The 18700-nt window shown below is 39.8% G+C and overlaps 1 protein-coding gene across 1 annotated transcript in view; it reads right to left on the bottom strand.

The window, feature by feature from the left end:
• LOC100353853 (butyrophilin-like protein 3) overlaps nt 1-18700 on the bottom strand; it is a 65426-nt gene that overhangs the window by 13923 nt on the left and 32803 nt on the right. The window contains exon 3 of the mRNA XM_051853905.2: nt 7938-8219. Within this exon, the coding sequence (XP_051709865.2) occupies nt 7938-8219 (282 nt within the window). The remainder of the gene's footprint in view (nt 1-7937; nt 8220-18700) is intronic.

Genomic DNA, 18700 nt, shown 5'->3' with positions numbered 1-18700 from the left:
AAATATAAGTTGGCTGTAGATGTTTGGGTTGATTTCTGGTGTTTCGATTCTGTTCCATTGGTCTATCCATCTGTTTCTATACCAGTAACATGCTGTTTTGATTACAACTGCCCGGTAGTATGTCCTGAAATCTGGTATTCTGATGCCTCCGGATTTGTTTTTGTTGTGCAAGATTGCTTTAGCTATTCAAGGTCTCCTGTGTCTCCATAGGAATTTCAGCATCATTTTTTCTAGATCTGAGAAGAATGTCTTTGGTATCTTGATTGGGATTGCATTGAATCTATAAATTGTTTTTGGGAGAATGGACATTTTGATGATGTTGATTCTTCCAATCCATGAGCATGGAAGATTTTTCCATTTTTTGGTATCCTCTTCTATTTCTTTCTTTCAGATTTTGTAATTCTCATCATAGAGATCTTTAACGTCCTTGGTGAAGTTTATTCCAAGGTATTTGATTGTTTTGTAGCTATTGTGAATGGGATTGATCTTAGCAGTTCTTTCTCAGCCATGGCATTGCTTGTGTATACAAAGGCTGTTGATTTTTGTGCATTGATTTTATATCCTGCCACTTTGCCAAACTCCTCTATGAGTTCCAATAGTCTCTTAGTAGAGTTCTTTGGATCCCCTAAGTAAAGAATCATATCGTCTGCAAAGAGGGATAGTTTGACTTCTTCCTTCTTGATTTGTATTCCTTTGATTTCTTTTTCTTGTCTGATGGCTCTGGCTAAAACTTCCAGAACTATGTCAAATAGCAGTGGTGAGAGTGGGCATCCCTGTCTGGTACCAGATCTCAGTGGAAATGCTTCCAATTTTTCCCCATTCTATAGGATGCTAGCTGTGGGTTTTTTATAAATTGCTTTGATTATATTGAGGAATGTTCCTTCTATACTCAAGTTGCTTAGAGTTTTCATCATGAAACGGTGTTGAATTTTGTCAAATGCTTTCTCTGTATCAATTGAGATAATCATATGGTTTTTCTTTTGCAGTCTGTTAATGTGGTGAATCACATTGATTGATTTGCGAATGTTGAACCATCCCTGCATACCAGGGATGAATGCCATTTGCTCTGGGTGTATGATTTTCCTGATGTGTTGTTGTATTCTATGGCGAGAATTTTATTGAGGATTTTTGTGTCTATGTTCATCAGGGATATTGGTCTGTAATTTTCTTTCAGTGCTGCATCTTTCTCTGGCTTAGGGATTAAGGTGATGCTGGCTTCATAGAAAGAATTTGGGAGGATTCCCTCTTCTTCGATTGTTCTGAATAGTTTGAGAAGAAATGGGATTAGTTCTTCTTTAAATGTCTGGTAGAATTCAGCAGTGAATCCATCTGGTCCTGGGCTTTTCTTTGTTGGGAGGGCCTTTATTACTGTTTCAATTTCTGTTTCAGTTATGGGTCTATTTAGGTTTTCTATGTCTTCCTGGTTCAATTTTGGTAGATTGCATAGTCCAGGAATCTATCCATTTCTGATAGATTTTCCTGTTTGCTGGCATACAGGTCCTTGTAGTAATTTCTGATGATTCTTTTTATTTCTGTGGTGTCTGTTGTTACGTTTCCTTTTTCATCTCTGATTTTATTGATTTGGGTCTTTTCTCTTTTAGTTAGTTGGGCCAATGGGGTGTCAATTTTGTTTATTTTTTCAAAAAACCAGCTTCTCACTTAGCTGATTTTTTTGTAGTGTTTTTTTTTTTGGATTCAATCCTGTTAATTTCTTCTCTGGTTTTAATTATTTCTCTTCTCCTACTAGATTTGGGTTTGGTTTGCTGCAGTTTTTCTAGGTCCTTTAGATGCAGTGAAAGCTCATCTATTTGGTGCCTTTCCAATTTCTTGATGTAGGCACCTATTGATATAAACTTTCCTCTTAACACTGCTTTTGCTGCATCCCATAAGTTTTGATATGTTGTGTTGTTGTCTTCATTTACTTCCAGAAAGTTTTCGATTTCTCTTTTGATTTCTTCTATGACCCAGTGTTCATTCAGGAGCATGTTTTTCAGTCTCCATGTGTTTGCATACTTTCTGGGGTTTCCTGAGTTGCTAATTTCCAGCTTCATTCTGCTGTGGTCTGAGAAGCTGCATGGTATGATTCTAATTCTTTTGAATTTGCTGAGACTTGCTTTATGGCCTAGTATGTGATCAATCCTAGAGAAGGTTCCATGCACTGCTGAGAAGAATGTGAAGTCTGTAGATGTAGGATTGAAAGTTCTGTAGATATCTGTTAGATCCATTTGGGCAATAGTGTCAATTAAATCTGCTGTTTCCTTGTTGATCTTCTGTCCGGATCATCTGTCTATTTCTGAGAGTGGAGTATTGAATTCCCCCAGTACTATTGTATTGGAATGTAAGTCTCCCTTTAAGTCCCTTAACATATCTTTTAAATAGACCAGTGCCCTGTAATTAGGTGCATATACATTTATAATAGTTACATCTTCCTGTTGAATTGAACCCTTAATGATTATATAGTGTCCCTCTTTGTCTCTCTTAACAGTCTTTGTATTAAAGTTTATTTTGTCTGATATTAATATGGCTACACCTGCTTTTTTTTTGGTTTCTGTTGCATGGAATATCTTTTTCCAACCTTTCACTTTCAGTCTGCATGATCTTTGTTAGAGAGATGTGTTTCTTGTAGGCAACAAATAGTTGGGTTGTGTTCTTTGAGCCAATCAGCCAAACGGTGTCTTTTAACTGAAGAATTCAGACTATTAATATTTAATGTGATTATTGATACGTAGTGACTTTGCCCTGCCATTTTCCCGGAGATATTTTCTAGTATATGCTTTGAGCTTCCCATGCTCTTTTACTGGTAGGTGTTCTTCCTTTACCTTCTTTCATATTGATGACCGTGTTTCTGTGTTTCTGAGTGTAGCACATCTTTAAGTATCTTTGCAGGGCCGGACGATTGGCCACAAAGTCTTTCAATTTCTGTTTGCTATGAAAGGTCTTTATTTCACCTTCATTCACAAATGAGAACTTGGCAGGATATAATATTCTGGGCTGGCAATTTTTCTCTCTTAGCACCTGTGCTGTGTCTCGCCATTCCCTCCTAGCCTATAAGGTTTCTGATGAGAAGTCTGCTGTTAGTCTAATTGGAGATCCTCTGAGAGTAATCTGACGTTTCTCTCTTGCACATTTTAGGATCTTTTCTTTATGTTTCACTGTGGTAAGTTTAATTACCACGTGTCGTGGTGAGGATCTCTTTTGGTCATGTTTATTGGGGGTTCTGTGAGCTTCCTGTACTAGGATGTCTCTGTCCTTCTCCAAACCTGGAAAGTTCTCTGCTAGTATCTCACTAAAAAGGCCTTCTAATCCTTTCTCTCTCTCCATGCCTTCAGGAACTCCTAGAACTCGAATGTTGTTTTTTTTTTTTTAATAGTTTCCTGTAGATTCCCAACAATATTTTTTAGATTTCTAATTTCCTCTTCTTTTCTTTGGTTTGACTGTATGTTTTCCTGTTCTCTATCTTCTAAGTCTGATATTCTCTCTTTTGCTTCACCCATTCTGTTTTTAAGGCTCTCTAATGTGTTTGTCATTTGATCTATTGAGCTCTTCATTTCATTTTGATTTCTCTTCACTATCACACTTTCCTGTTCTACTAGTTTCTGCATTTCATTTGGATTTTTCCTTAAAATTTCATTTTCACGAGAGAGATTTTCAATCCTGTCCAATAAGGATTTCTGTAGTTCAAGGATTTGCTTTTGAAAACTTCTAAATGTTCTTATCATAAATTTTTTGAAATCCGTACCTTGCATTTCTTCTATCTCATCATCTTCATAATCTTGGCTTGGGGTGTTTTGTTTATTTGGAGGCATCATAGTGTCATCGTTGATCTTGTTCCCTCGATTTCTGTGTTTGTTGCTTGGCATAGTTAATTCTTCTTTCGTCACTGTGTGTTTTTTTTTAATTTTTTTTTATTTTATACTATGTCCGTGTTAAGTGGACTGCCTGCTGTTGGAGGAGCCTTGGAGGCTTGAGATGTTTGTGGCCTGAGAACTCTGCTTAGTTCTTCCTGGTTACGGGTGTGCAAAGGTGACACCCTCAGGTTATGCGTGGTAAATCTCTCTTTTTATTTATTTATTTATTTATTTATTTATTTATTTATTTTATTTATTCAGGGGGTAAGTAATACCGCACGGCACCGCTGTGCATAATTGGTGGTATTTAGCTTCTGATCTGTGGCTTCTACCCAAGGAGTCTGTGTAGGCTTCTCCTCTGGACTCCCACTGGGTTGCCTATGCTACTGAATTGTAGTGACTCAGTTCCTTAGCTCTCCCCTGTTGATATGTAAATCCAGAGATGGGGCCTGCTCTTTGTTTCTTGTGAATTCTTCAAGCCTTGCAGTCTTGCAACCTTTGCAAGGTTGGCTGAGAGAGAAACCCCCAAGCTTTTTTTTTTCCTTCTTTCCAGTAGTGAGTCTGCTGCACTTTCCGGCCCCCCTCTAGATTCTGACCCCCATTTCCCCGCCAATGTCTCGGGTTATTGAGCTCACCTCCCCTTCCAATGACGATGTGTGGACTTGGAGCCCTGGACGTCCCAACTCTCCCCGCTGGTGTCTGTGTGACATGCACTCCCCTTCCTGCACTGGTGTGCAGACCCTGTGGCTCCCACGGCTCCCGCGGCTCCCGCAGCTCGGCTTCCGCGCAGTGGGCGACCTTGTTCTCCCAGTAGGTCCTCTGATTCACAGCCACTCGATCCAGAAGTGTTTCCTCTGCAATATTTTCCTGGTTGTTTTTTCTGAGGCTACCGTAACTCCCCTTTTATTAAACTAAATTTTCCCAGACTATTGGTGTGCGCCCTCACAATTCCGCCATCTTGGCTCCACCCCCCGGTTGCCTTTCAATTTCCTGACTGTTTCTTTTTCAGTACAGAAACGTCTCAATTTGATGCAATCCCAAATGAGGATTGGCCCTTCCATACCCTGTTTGCTTAGAGTTTTCATCATGAAAGGGTGTTGAATTTTATCAAATGCTTTCTCCGTGTCTATTGAGATAATCATATGGCTTTTCTTCTGCAGTCTGTTAATGTGGTCTATCACATTGATTGTTTTACGCACATTAAACCCTCCCTGCATACCAGGGATAAATCCCACTTGGTCTGGGTGGATGATCTTTCTGATGTGTTGTTGCATTCTATTGGCCAGAATTTTATTGAGGATTTTTGCATCTATGTTCATCAGGGATATTGGTCTGTAGTTCTCTTTCAATGCTGCATCTTTTTCTGGCTTAGGAATTAAGGTGATGGTGGCTTCATAGAAAGAATTTTGGAGGATTCCATCTTTTTCGATTGTTCTGAATAGTTTGAGAAGAAATGGGATTAGTTCTTCCTTAAATGTCTGGTAGAATTCAGCCGTGAATCCGTCTGTTCCTGGGCTTTTCTTTGTTGGGAGGGCCTTTATTACTGTTTCAATTTCTGTCTCAGTTATGGGTCTATTTAGGTTTTCTATGTCTTCCTGGTTCAATTTAGGTAGTAGGTTGAATGTGTCCAGGAATCTATCCATTTCTGATAGATTTCCCTGTTTGCTGGCATACAGGTCCTTGTAGTAATTTCTGATGATTCTTTTTATTTCTGTGGTGTCTGTTGTTACGTTTCCTTTTTCATCTCTGATTTTATTGATTTGGGTCTTTTCTTTTTTAGTTAGTTGGGCCAATGGGGTGTCAATTTTGTTTATTTTTTCAAAAAACCAGCTTCTCACTTAGCTGATTTTTTTGTAGTGTTTTTTTTTTGGATTCAATCCTGTTGATTTCTTCTCTGATATTAATTATTTCTCTTCTCCTACTAGATTTGGGTCTGGTTTGCTGTAGGTTTTCTAGATCCTTGAGATGCAGTGAAAGCTCATCTATTTGGTGCCTTTCCAATTTCTTGATGTAGGCTCCTATTGATATAAACTTTTCTCTTACTGCTTTTGCTGTGTCCCATAAGTTTTGGTATGTTGTGCTGTTATCCTCCTTTACTTCCAGAAAAGTTTTGATTTCTCTTTTAATTTTGTGGGGAGCAACTCGGACTAGACTAAGTTACTCAAATTAAGACTTATTCTATGCATCTGCTCTCCCACAATATGGCGCTGGGAGAGGAGTAAACAACTTCTACACAGCTGCCTCTCGCCAATTTGACTGATGAGCTGCAGGAGCTGATCTTGCTCCTGATTGGAGGAGAGCAGCGTACTCGGCATGTGGGTAGCAGAGTTGGGATTGGTGGAAGAGGACTATAAAGGAGGAGAGAGACAACATGCACCAGGAACATCTAAAGGGAACATCCGGATAACATCTGAGCAGCCCCCGAGAGAGCCGGCTGGCAGTGTGCCGCTCCCCCGCGGAAGTGGGGAAAGTGGCAGGGGGAACCGCCCCTCCATGGAGGTGGAGGGGTTGCCAGCCAACCCGGGAGGGACCAGCAGCAAACCCGGGAAGGGCCGAGCAGACAAAAGAACATCCCAGGGTCCTGTGTCATTCCTCCGTGAAGAGGGGGAGCGACAAATTTCTTCTATGACCTATTTTTCATTCAGGAGCATGTTGTTTAATCTCCATATGTTTGCATATGCTCTAAGGATTCCTGAGTTGCTAATTTCCAACTTCATTCCTTTATGGTCTGAGAAGCTGCATGGTATGATTCTAATTCTTTTGAATTTGCTGAGACTTACTTTATGGTCTAATATGTGGTTAGTCCTAGAGAAGGTTCCATGTACTGCTGAGAAGAATGTAAATGCTTTCTGTGTAGAATGGTAGAATGAAAAGTTCTGTAGATATCTGTTAGATCCATTTAGGCTATAGTGTCATTTAAATCTACTGTATCCTTGTTGATCTTCTGTCATGTTGATCTGTCTATTTCTGAGAGTGGGGTATTAAAGTCTCCCAGTACTATTGTATTGGGGTCTAAGTCTCCCTTTAAGTCCATTAACAAATCTTTTAAATAAACTGGTGCCCTGTAATTAGGTGCATATACATTGATAATCATTATATCTTCCTGTTGAATTGATCCCTTAATCATTATATAGTGCCCCTCTTCAGTTATAAAGTATAATTTTAAGTGAAAATGGAATATCATGTAATTCTCAGAATTATATCTACAAACTATATTGAAATCTGTTAAAAGCTAATTAAAAATTAAGAGAAAAAAGAAAAAAAGAGATGATCCAAAGAATGAAAATGGGTAAAAATAATGTTTTTGTTGATCATAGTAATACTTTTCTGTTTTTTTTTTTTGACAGGCAGAGTGGACAGTGAGAGAGAGAGAGAGAAAGGTCTTCCTTTTGCCATTGGTTCACCCTCCAATGGCTGCCATGGCCGGTGCATCGTGCTGATCCGAAAGCAGGAGCCAGGTGCTTTTCCTGGTCTCCCGTGGGGTGCAGGACCCAAGCACCTGGGCCATCCTCCACTGCACTCCCAGGCCACAGCAGAGATCTGGCCTGGAAGAGGGGCAACCGGGACAGAATCCAGCACCCCAAATGGGACTAGAACCTGGTGTGCCGGCACCACAAGGCGGAGGATTAGTCTGTTGAGCCATGACGCCAGCCTTTCTTTCTGTTTTAAGAGAGAGATGAAGAGAGGAAGGAGGAAGAAGGTTGGAAGAAAGAATAGGGTGGGAAATATCACTATGTGCCTTAAACTGCATATATGAAATACATGAAATTTATATACCTTAAAATAAATTTTATGAAATACATGAGATTTGTATACCTTAAATAAAATTTTAAAAAATTTGAAACTCTGTACCACGGACTTACTTTTTGATAAGAGAAACATTTAATTCCAATTCTAGGAATTGTAAATAATTCTGTTTCCACCTAATAAAAATTTTTATGATTTCCTTCCAATATTTCATTGACTTTGACTTTCAAAAGTAATAATTAAAATGTAGCAATGTTAAACAATTCTGTAATAGAGGTTCCTTTCCTCTGGACTGTTACAGTAGCATCCACTCAACCCTCCCTGATCCTAGCTCCTACTTACCTCCAATGAATATCCTGGCTTTCACTTCTAGACTCTTGTCAGAGAGTTGGATGGAACATGATATGCTTCCAGAATTTTTTCTGACTGTAAGGAATGTCTCCACATCAAACAGGCCATGCATGTTTCTAATAACTTTTGAGTCTGAAGGTAAATCATTTCCTTCTGAGCCTTTCCATCTCACTATGGGCTGGGATAACCAACCAGAGGACTGACAGTGTAGCTGGATGCCTCCATCAACATATCTCATCACAGAAATGAGAGGAGTTAAAGTCATCTCCATGTCTAGGAAGAAAACAGAAAAGATTAAAAACAAACATCATATATCAATGCCACAGCTAAACCAAGCCAAGTTCATCAGTTCCTTCAACTTAACTATTCTCTATCTCTGTTTTACACAAAATGTACATTTATAACACTTCTTATAGTCCTTTCATACCCCTTTTATTGAGGTGAGGGGAATATTGGGGTCCAACTGTTTTGGTTTAGAGCTTGGACCCCATCACTGTCCATCATTTCTGAGGAACCTCAGGTAAGTCCCCTTAATTTTTTTTAAGATTGATTTATTGCAAGATGGTGGAATAGGAAGGGAGCACACTGAGAGACTGGGGAGAGACAGTTTAATAAAAGTGGAGATACTGCAGATTCAAGAAAGAGTAGGGGAGGAAACAGCAGAAGAAACTCTTCCGGAATGCGTGATTCACAGTGGACCTGCGTGGAGAGCGTGGGAGCCCACAGTTCGGGACACCAGCAGCAGACTCAACACACCAGCGCTGGAACGCGAGGTGAGCCGAACCTCAATAGCCCGAGACACCGGCAGGCAAGCGGAGAGAGGAGACTAGAGGGAATGACCCCCGGGGGGGAAAAGTTCACCAGGCTAACTAGAAGAGAGAGAGAGAAAGTGACTGGTACGGACACGGGTTTCTCTCTCTCCGCTCACCTCTCAAGGGCGAGCAAGACAAAGAGCAGGCACCATTGTGGACATATGTCATAAGCAGAGCGACCTCAGGTCTGCACCGGCCCTGAGCCTAGCAGAAAAACCTGACTCTGGGCGGGGCGAATTAACAGGAGATTAGGACCTAGTAAATTTGTGGTGCTACTGAACTGAGACTGTGAAAAAAGAGACAGTGGGGGAGAGAACTCACGGAATTCACGTGAGTACTCTCCAGAGACGCTACAATTCTGTAACTTTGGCAACCCAGTGGGAGACTGAAGGAGAATTTGAGCCCACTCTGAGGGCAGAACAGATTCCCTGTGTGGTCCTTGGGAAAGAGATTCTGATCTCTGGCTCCTGTGGGTATATCATTTGCCTGCTAACTACCTCCAACCTTGTTCAGCTGTGCGGAATTACTTCCCTTTTGAATCAAAAAAAGAAAGAGAGAGATCTACCACGCCTAACCTGGGAGTGTCACCTTTGGCACACCAAACAGACCTCTCAGGCCACACCCATCTCAAGACTCTAAGGCTCCATCAAAAACAGACAGTCCACTTAATCTAAAGTCATAGTATAACAAGAAAAAGCACCACAGTGAAGAAACCAAATATCTCCAATATGCCAAATAACAAACGCAAAAACCGAGGTAATAAAAACAAGGCAGTCACCATGACGCCCCTAAATGAAAAAGACACCCCAATTCAAGATTATGAAGATGATGAGATAGAAGAAATGCAAGAAGCAGATCTAAAAAAATTGATAAGAACATTAAGAAGTTCTCAAAAACAAATTCTCAAATGAATGAAGGTGAAATAAAGACCTTTAACAACAAACAGAAATTGAAAGAATTTGTCGACACTTGTCCAGCCCTGCAAAAGATGCTTAAAGATGTATTGCACACAGAAACACAGAAACACGGTCATCAATATGAAAGAAGGTAAAGGAAGGAAACCTCACAGCAAAAGATCACAGGGAATTCAAAGCATATATTAGAACTTATCTTTGGCAAATGGCAGGGCAAAGTTACCACTTATCATTAGTCACATTGAATGTTGATGGCCTGAACTGTCCAGTGAAAAGACACCGATTGGCTGATTGGGTTAAGGAACAAAACCCATCTATTTGCTGCTTACAAGAAACACATCTTTCCAAGAAAGATCCATACAGACTGAAAGTGAAAGGCTGGAAAAAGATATAGCATGCCAACAGAAATGAAAAAAGAGCAGGCGTAGCCATCTTAATATTGGACAACATAAACTTTACCACAAAAACTGTTAAGAGAGACAAAGAGGGACACTAAATAATGATTAAGGGATCAATACAACAAGAAGATATAACAATTATTAATGTATATGCACCTAACTACAGGGCACTGGTTTATCTAAAAGATTTGTTAAGGGACTTAAAGGGAGACTTAGACCCCAATACAATAGTACTGGGGGACTTCAATACTCCACTCTCAGAAGTAGACAGATCAACAGGACACAAGATCAACAAGGAAACAGCAGATTTAATTGACACTATGCCCAAATGGATCTAACAGATATATACAGAACTCTCAATCCTACAGCTAAAGATTTTACATTCTTCTCAGCAGTGCATGGAACCTTCTCTAGGATTGACCACATACTAGGCCATAAAGCAAGTCTCAGCAAATTCAAAAGAATTAGAATCATACCATGCAGATTCTCAGACCATAAAGGAATGAAGTTGGAAATTAACAACTCAGGAATCCCTAGGGCATACGCAAACACATGGAGATTGAACAACATGCTCCTGAATGAACAATGGGTCATAGAAGAAATCAAAAGAGAAATCAAAAACTTTCTGGAAGTAAATGAGGATAACAGCACAACATATCAAAACTTATGAGATGCAGCAAAAGCAGTGTTAAGAGGAAAATTTCTATCAATAGGTGCCTACATCAAGAAATTTGAAAGGCACCAAATAGATGAGCTTTCAATTCACCTCAAGGATCTAGAAAACCTACAGCAAACCAGACCCAAATCTAGTAGGAGAAGAGTAATAATTAAAATCAACAGGATTGAATCCAAAAAAAAATTACAAAAAATCAGCCAAACGAGGAGCTGGTTTTTTGACAAAATAAACAAAATTGACACCCCATTGGCCCAACTAACTAAAAAAAGAAGAGAAAAGACCCAAATCAATAAAATCAGAGATGAAAAAGGAAACATAACAACAGACACCACAGAAATAAAAAGAATCATCAGAAACTACTACAAGGAATTGTATGCCAGCAAACAGGGAAACCTACCAGAAATGGATAGATTCCTGGACACATGCAACCTACCTAAATTGAAACAGGAAGATATAGAAAACCTCAACAGACCCATAAGTGAGACAGAAATTGAAACAGTAATAAAGGCCCTCCCAACAAAGGAAAGCCCAGGACCAGATGGATTCACTGCTGAATTCTACCAGACATTTAAGGAAGAACTAATCCCATTTCTTCTCAAACTATTCAGAACAATCGAAAAAGATGGAATCCTCCCAAATTCTTTCTATGAAGCCACCATCACCTTAATTCCTAAGCCAGAAAAAGATGCAGCATTGAAAGAGAACTACAGACCAATATCCCTGATGAACATAGATGCAAAAATCCTCAATAAAATTCTCACCAATAGAATGCAACAACACATCAGAAAGATCATCTACCCAGACCAACTGGGATTTATCCCTGGTATGCAGGGATGGTTTAATGTGCGCAAGACAATCAATGTGATACACCACATTAACAGACTGCAGAAGAAAAACCATATGATTATCTCAATAGACACGGAGAAAGCATTTGATAAAATACAACACCCATTCATGATGAAAACTCTAAGCAAACTGGGTTTGGAAGGAACATTCCTCAATACAATCAGGGCAATCTATGAAAAACCCACAGCCAACATCCTATTGAATGGGGAAAAGTTGGAAGCATTTTCACTGAGATCTGGTACCAGACAGGGATGCCCACTCTCACCACTACTATTCAATATAGTTCTGGAGGTTTTAGCCAGAGCTGTTAGGCAAGAAAAAGAAATTAAAGGGATACAAATAGGGAAGGAAGAACTCAAACTATCCCTCTTTGCAGAAGATATGATTCTTTATTTAGGGGACCCAGAGAACTCTACTAAGAGACTATTGGAACTCATAGAAGGTTTTGGCAAAGTAGCAGGGTATAAAATTAATGCACAAAAATCAACAGCCTTTGTACACAGGCAATGCCATGGCTGAGAAAGAACTTCTAAGATCAATCCCATTCACAATAGCTACAAAAACAATCAAATACCTTGGAATAAACTTAATCAAGGACGTTAAATATCTCTACGATGAAAATTACAAAACCTTAAAGAAAGAAATAGAAGAGGATACCAAGAAATGCAAAAATTTTCCAAGCTCATGGATTGGAAGAATCAATATCATCAAAATGTCCATTCTCCCAAAAGCAATTTACAGATTCAATGCAATACCAATCAAGATAGCAAAGACCTTCTTCTCAGATCTGGAAAAAATCATGCTGAAATTCATATGGAGACACAGGAGACCTCGAATAGCTAAAGCAATCTTGCACAACAAAAACAAAGCTGGAGGCATCACAATACCAGATTTCAGGACATACTACATGGCAGTTGTAATCAAATCAGCATGGTACTGGTACAGAAACAGATGGATAGACCAATGGAACAGAATTGAAACACCAGAAATCAATCCAAACATCTACAGCCAACTCATATTTGATCAAGGATCCAAAACCAATCCCTGGAGTAAGGACAGTTTATTCAATAAATGGTGCTGGGAGAACTGGATTTCCACATGCAGAATCATGAAGCAAGACCCCTACCTTTCATCTTACACAAAAATCCACTCAACATGGATTAAAGACTTAAATCTACGACCTGATACCATCAAATTATTAGAGAGCATTGGAAAAACCCTGCAAGATATAGGTACCAGCAATGACTTCTTGGAAAACACCCGACAAGCACAGGCAGTCAAAGCCAAAATCAACTATTGGGATTGCATCAAATTGAGAAGTTTCTGTACTGCAAAAGAAACAGTCAGGAAAGTGAAGAGACAACCGACAGAATGGGAAAAAATATTTGCAAACTATGCAACAGATAAAGGCTTAATAGCCAGAATCTACAAAGAGATCAAGAAACTCCACAGCATCAAAACAAACAACCCACTTAAGAGATGGGCCAAGGACCTCAATAGACATTTTTCAAAAGAGGAAATCCAAATGGCCAACAGGCACATGAAAAAATGTTCAAGGACACTAGCAATCAGGGAAATGCAAATCAAAAGCACAATGAGGTTTTACCTCACCCCCGTTAGAATGGCTCACATATAGAAATCTAGAGTTTAGCCATTTTTATTTGGGAAACTTAGGTGAGCACTCTTTACACAGTTAATAACTAATTCATCATTTGTTATTACCTATCTCTCTATTCCAGATATAATTCACCCTTCACATGTTTTTCTATGCCATTTCCCAGGTGTTGACCAGTGCACAAAGTTTATAAATTTTGAGTGAATATATGAATAAAGTGTGTAAGTTCTAAGGAAGAGAGTCCATGTAAGTTGTACACAATCATATCTCTCTTTGCTTCTACGTAAAACCAGACAACAACACAGAAAACAGCCACAGAGGGAATTGTGAAATGGGAAAAGAGAAAGGCAGAATGATTAGAAACTTAGAACTGGAGGTAAAACACAGCAGCTGAGCAGTTTACCATATATCCCACATTCAGCAACAGGAATTGGAGTGGGTTGCCTCACTTCAGATTTTGCACAATACCAAGTAGATCCAGTGGTACTGGCAAATGGAATAAGCAGAAGCCTCACTTCCAAAACCCAAGGGGAGTACCATTTGCACCTTTGAATCTCCCCTCTATTACCTAGAGACATCATAAAGTGGATCAAGAAAGTGAGTTCTGGGGGCTTGCACTCTGGCGTAGTGAGTAAAGTCTCAGCATGCACTGCTGGCATCTGATATGGGCACCAGTACATGTCCCGGCTACTTCACTTCTGATTCACTCTCTGCTATGGCCTGGGAAAGCAGTAGAAGATGACCCAAATCCTTGGGCCCCTGCACCTGTGTGGGAAGACCCATGGGAAGCCCCTGGCTTCTGTATTTGGATGGGCGCAGCTCTGGCTGTTGCAGCCAATTAGGGAGTGAACCAGTAGATGGAAGACCCCCCCCTCTTTCTCTCTCTCTCTCTCTGCCTCTCTTCTCTCTCTGTGTAACTCTTTCAAATAGATAAATAAATATTTTTATTTTTATTTTTTATTTATTTTTTGACAGGCAGAGTGCACAGTGAGAGAGAGAGAGACAGAGAGAAAGGTCTTCCTTTTGCCGTTGGTTCACCCTCTAATGGCTGCCGCGGCCAGTGCACTGTGGCCGGCGCACCACGCTGATCTGATGGCAGGAGCCAGGTGCTTCTCCTGGTCTCCCATGGGGTGCAGGGCCCAAGTACTTGGGCCATCCTCCACTGCACACCCTGGCCACAGCAGAGGCTGGCCTGGAAGAGGGGCAACTGGAACAGAATCCGGCACCCCGACTGGGACTAGAACCCAGTGTGCCGGTGCCACAAGGTGGAGGATTAGCCTAGTGAGCTGCGGTGCCAGCTAAATATTTTTTTCAAAGTGAGTTCTATTCCTACAGGTAACACTACAAATGATGTCAGGAACCTCAGGGTTAGAAAATTAGTCAAACATACAAAATAATCAACAAAATTCTGAAGATAAATTATCTTTGGAACTACAACAGATGAAACTAGACTATAACCTGAGAATAAAAAATAAACATCTAATGAAAGAAAAATTTTAATTAAAATCCATAATTTTCTAAGATAATAGTCAAAATGTCCACATTTCATTAAAAATCACTCATCATACTGAAAAACTAGAAAATATCAACTTTATCAAGAATAGACAGTCAACTGCTAGCAAAACTAAGATGAATCAGATGTTGGAATTATATGACAAATGATATCAAATAACTATCATAAAATGCTCTAATAAATATTGTTTTCTTTTTAAACAAGAAAAAAATAGAATTGGTTATAAAAAGATGTTACAAAAAAGAACCAGATATATTATATAACTAAAAAATGTATTGAATGGGATTAGTAATTGTGTGGAGATGACATAGGCTAGAATCAATAAAAATGAGTATAGAACAATAGAATTAATTGATTCTTAAAAACAAGGAAAATACTTTTTAAAAAGTTATACCCTTGGGACTGACAATACACAGAACTCAACTCAAGGAGCCAAATTGTGGTACAGTGGTTTGAGCCGCTGCTTGTGATGACAGGATCCCATATTGGCATGCCAGTTTGAATCTTGACTGCTACACTTCTGATCTACCTTCTTGCTAATATGCCTGAGAAGGCAGTAGAGCATGGTCCAGATATTTGATCTGCTGCCACCCAAGTGGAAGGGCACAATGGAGTTTCTGGCTCCTGGTTTTGGCTTGGCCAAGATCTGCTGTTGATGTTCTTTGAGGAATTAACCAGTAGAAGGAATATATCTCTCTATGTATCTTGCTGTTTGTCACTCCATGTTTCAAGCAACTGGATGAAGCATGGATTACTATTTAGCCTTAAAAAAGGAATGAAATTGCACAATTTGATGAACCTAGAAGACACTCTGTGTTAAGTAAAATAATTCATGTCCACAAAGCACATGCAGTCTAATCTTACTTATACATGGAATCTAAAATTCCTGAACTTATAAGAGCAGGGGAATTAAGCTGTGTCTCTTTGTGAGTGAATTATTTCACTTAACACAGAGTTGTTGAAGTGAAATGGACACTATGAGAAACAATGACTTGATCAGTCTTTGTCCTGACTGTCGAGGGACAACTTATGAATCTATTCCTTTTAGTATTTTTTGTTCTACTTAATACCATTGGTTGAACTCTCTTTAATTATCACACAATTATTCTTAGGTGTTTAAATTTAACTGAAAAGTGATCTCTGTTAAATATAAGAGTAGGAATAAGAGAGGGAGAAAATGTACAGTTCGGCACCTGCTCAATCGGACTTACCCCTAATGGGAGAGCTAGGGGATTCCAATTCAATCCCATCAAGGTGGCATGTACCAATGCCATGTCACTAGTCAAAGTGATCAGTTTAAGTTCATAATTGATCATAATGGTAGGATTAAGAGTCAAAGGGATCTCATAAATCAGACTAGTGTCTGCTAATACTAACTGATAGAATTAAGAAGGAGAGAACAATCCAACATGGGAAGCGGGATACACAGCAGACACATAGAATGGCAGATGTCCTAAACAGCACTCTGGCCTCAGAATCAGCCCTTAAGCATTCGGATCTGGCTAAAAAGCCCATGAGACTATTTCAGGCATGGAAAGCCAAGACACTGTGGAAAAAAATGAACTAAATCAAAGATCTCTGTGATTGAAATCCCAGTGGAAAGAACGGGCCATCAAAAAAGGAGGTACCTTTCTTGGAAGGGAGGAGAGAACTTCTACTTTGACTATGACATTGTCTAAATAAGATCGGAGTTGGTGAACTCAAGAGGCGTCCATAGCCTTGGCAGCTCATGACAAGAGCCTAGGGTGATTACTGATGTCATAAATAAGAGTGTCAATTGTTAATCAACAACAGGAGTCACTGTGCACTTACTCCCCATGTAGGATCTCTGTCCATAATGTGTTGTACTATGTGAACTGACGGCATAACTAGTACTCAAATAGTACTTTATACTTTGTGTTTCTGTGTGGGTGCAAACTGTTGAAATCTTTACTTAGTATATACTAAATTGATCTTCTGTGTATAAAGATAATAGAAAATGAATCTTAATGTGAATGGGTTGGGAGAGCGAGTGGGATATGGGATGGTTGTGGGTGGCAGGATGGTTATGGGGGGAAAAACCTGCTGTAATCCAAAAGTCGTACTTTGGAAATTTAAATTTATTAAATAAAAGTTAAAAATTACTAAAATGGATTTTGTGCTATAATCTTACACATAGGTAATGGGATAATCATGTATTAGCTTGATTTAATGACTTTATTGTATTCACATGTAAAAAGCCATGCTGTGCACCAAATATATGTACAATTAATTTGTAAAATAAAACAATTATTTAAAATATGACGAAGAAAATAGTGGCAAAAAATTTTCCCTAATGGGGAAAGATGTTAACATTCACGTACATAAAGCTCACAGCTTGCCAATGATATTTAATCTTAAGAAGAATTTTCCATACAAATAGAAGTCCAGAAAATCTATCACTAGAGCTTTCTTACAATAAATGGTAAAGAAGTTCTTCAAGATGAACTAGAGGAGGAGGCAAGAAGGCGGAATAGGAAGGGAGCACACTGATAGTCCGGGGAGAGACAGTTTAATAAAAGTGGAGATACTGCAGATTCAAGAAAGAGTAGGGGAGGAAACAGCAGAAGAAACTCTTCCGGAATGCGTGATTCACAGTGGACCTGCGTGGAGAGCGTGGGAGCCCACAATTCGGGACACCAGCGGCAGACTCAACACACCAGCGCTGGAACGCGAGGTGAGCCGAACCTCAATAGCCCGAGACACCGGCAGGCAAGCGGAGAGAGGAGACTAGAGGGAACGACCCCTGGGGGGGGAAAAGTTCACCAGGCTAACTGGAAGAGAGAGAGAGAAAAAAAAGGTGACTGGTACGGACACGGGTTTCTCTCTCTCCGCTCACCTCTCAAGGGCGAGCAAAACAAAGAGCAGGCGCCATCTTGGACATATGTCATAAGCAGAGCGACCTCAGGTCTGCACCGGCCCTGAGCCTAGCAGAAAAACCTGACTCTGGGCGGGGCGAATTAACAGGAGATTAGGACCTAGTAAATTTGTGGTGCTACTGAACTGAGACTGTGAAAAAAGAGACAGTGGGGGAGAGAACTCACGGAATTCACGTGAGTACTCTCCAGAGACGCTACAATTCTGTAACTTTGGCAACCCAGTGGGAGACTGAAGGAGAATTTGAGCCCACCCTGAGGGCAGAACAGATTCCCTGTGTGGTCCTTGGGAAAGAGATTCTGATCTCTGGCTCCTGTGGGTATATCATTTGCCTGCTAACTACCTCCAACTTCGTTCAGCTGTGCGGAATTACTTCCCTTTTGAATCAAAAAAAGAAAGAAAGAGAGAGATCTACCACGCCTAACCTGGGAGTGTCACCTTTGGCACACCAAACAGAGCTCTCAGACCACATCCATCTCAAGCCTCTAAGGCTCCATCAAAAACAGTCTACTTAATCTGGAGTCATAGTATAACAAGAAAAAGCACCACAGTGAAGAAACCAAATATCTCCAATATGCCAAATAACAAACGCAAAAACCGAGATAATAAAAACAAGGCAGTCACCATGACGCCCCTAAATGAAAAAGACACCCCAATTCAAGATTATGAAGATGATGAGATAGAAGAAATGCAAGAAGCAGATCTAAAAAAATTGATAAGAACATTAAGAAGTTCTCAAAAACAAATTCTTGAACTACAGAAATCCTTAATGGACAAGATAGAAAATCTCTCTCGTGAAAATGAAATATTAAGGAGGAATCAAATGAAACGAAACAACTAGTACAACAGGAAACGGTGATAGTGACGAGAAATCATAATGAAGTGAAGAATTCAATAGATCAAATGAAAAACACAATAGAGACTCTTACGAACAGAATGGGTGAAGCAGAAGAGAGAATATCGGACTTAGAAGACAGAGAACAGGAAAGGATACAGTCAGACCAAAGAAAAGAAGAGGAAATTAGAAATCTAAAGCATATTGTCAGGAATCTTCAGGATACTATTAAAAAGCCCAACATTCGGGT

The sequence above is a fragment of the Oryctolagus cuniculus genome, chromosome 14 (assembly GCF_964237555.1).
Source record: "Oryctolagus cuniculus chromosome 14, mOryCun1.1, whole genome shotgun sequence".
Taxonomy (NCBI): Eukaryota; Metazoa; Chordata; class Mammalia; order Lagomorpha; family Leporidae; genus Oryctolagus; species Oryctolagus cuniculus.
Note: the sequence above shows the minus strand (reverse complement) of the source record. Positions and strands in the feature narration are given on the sequence as shown.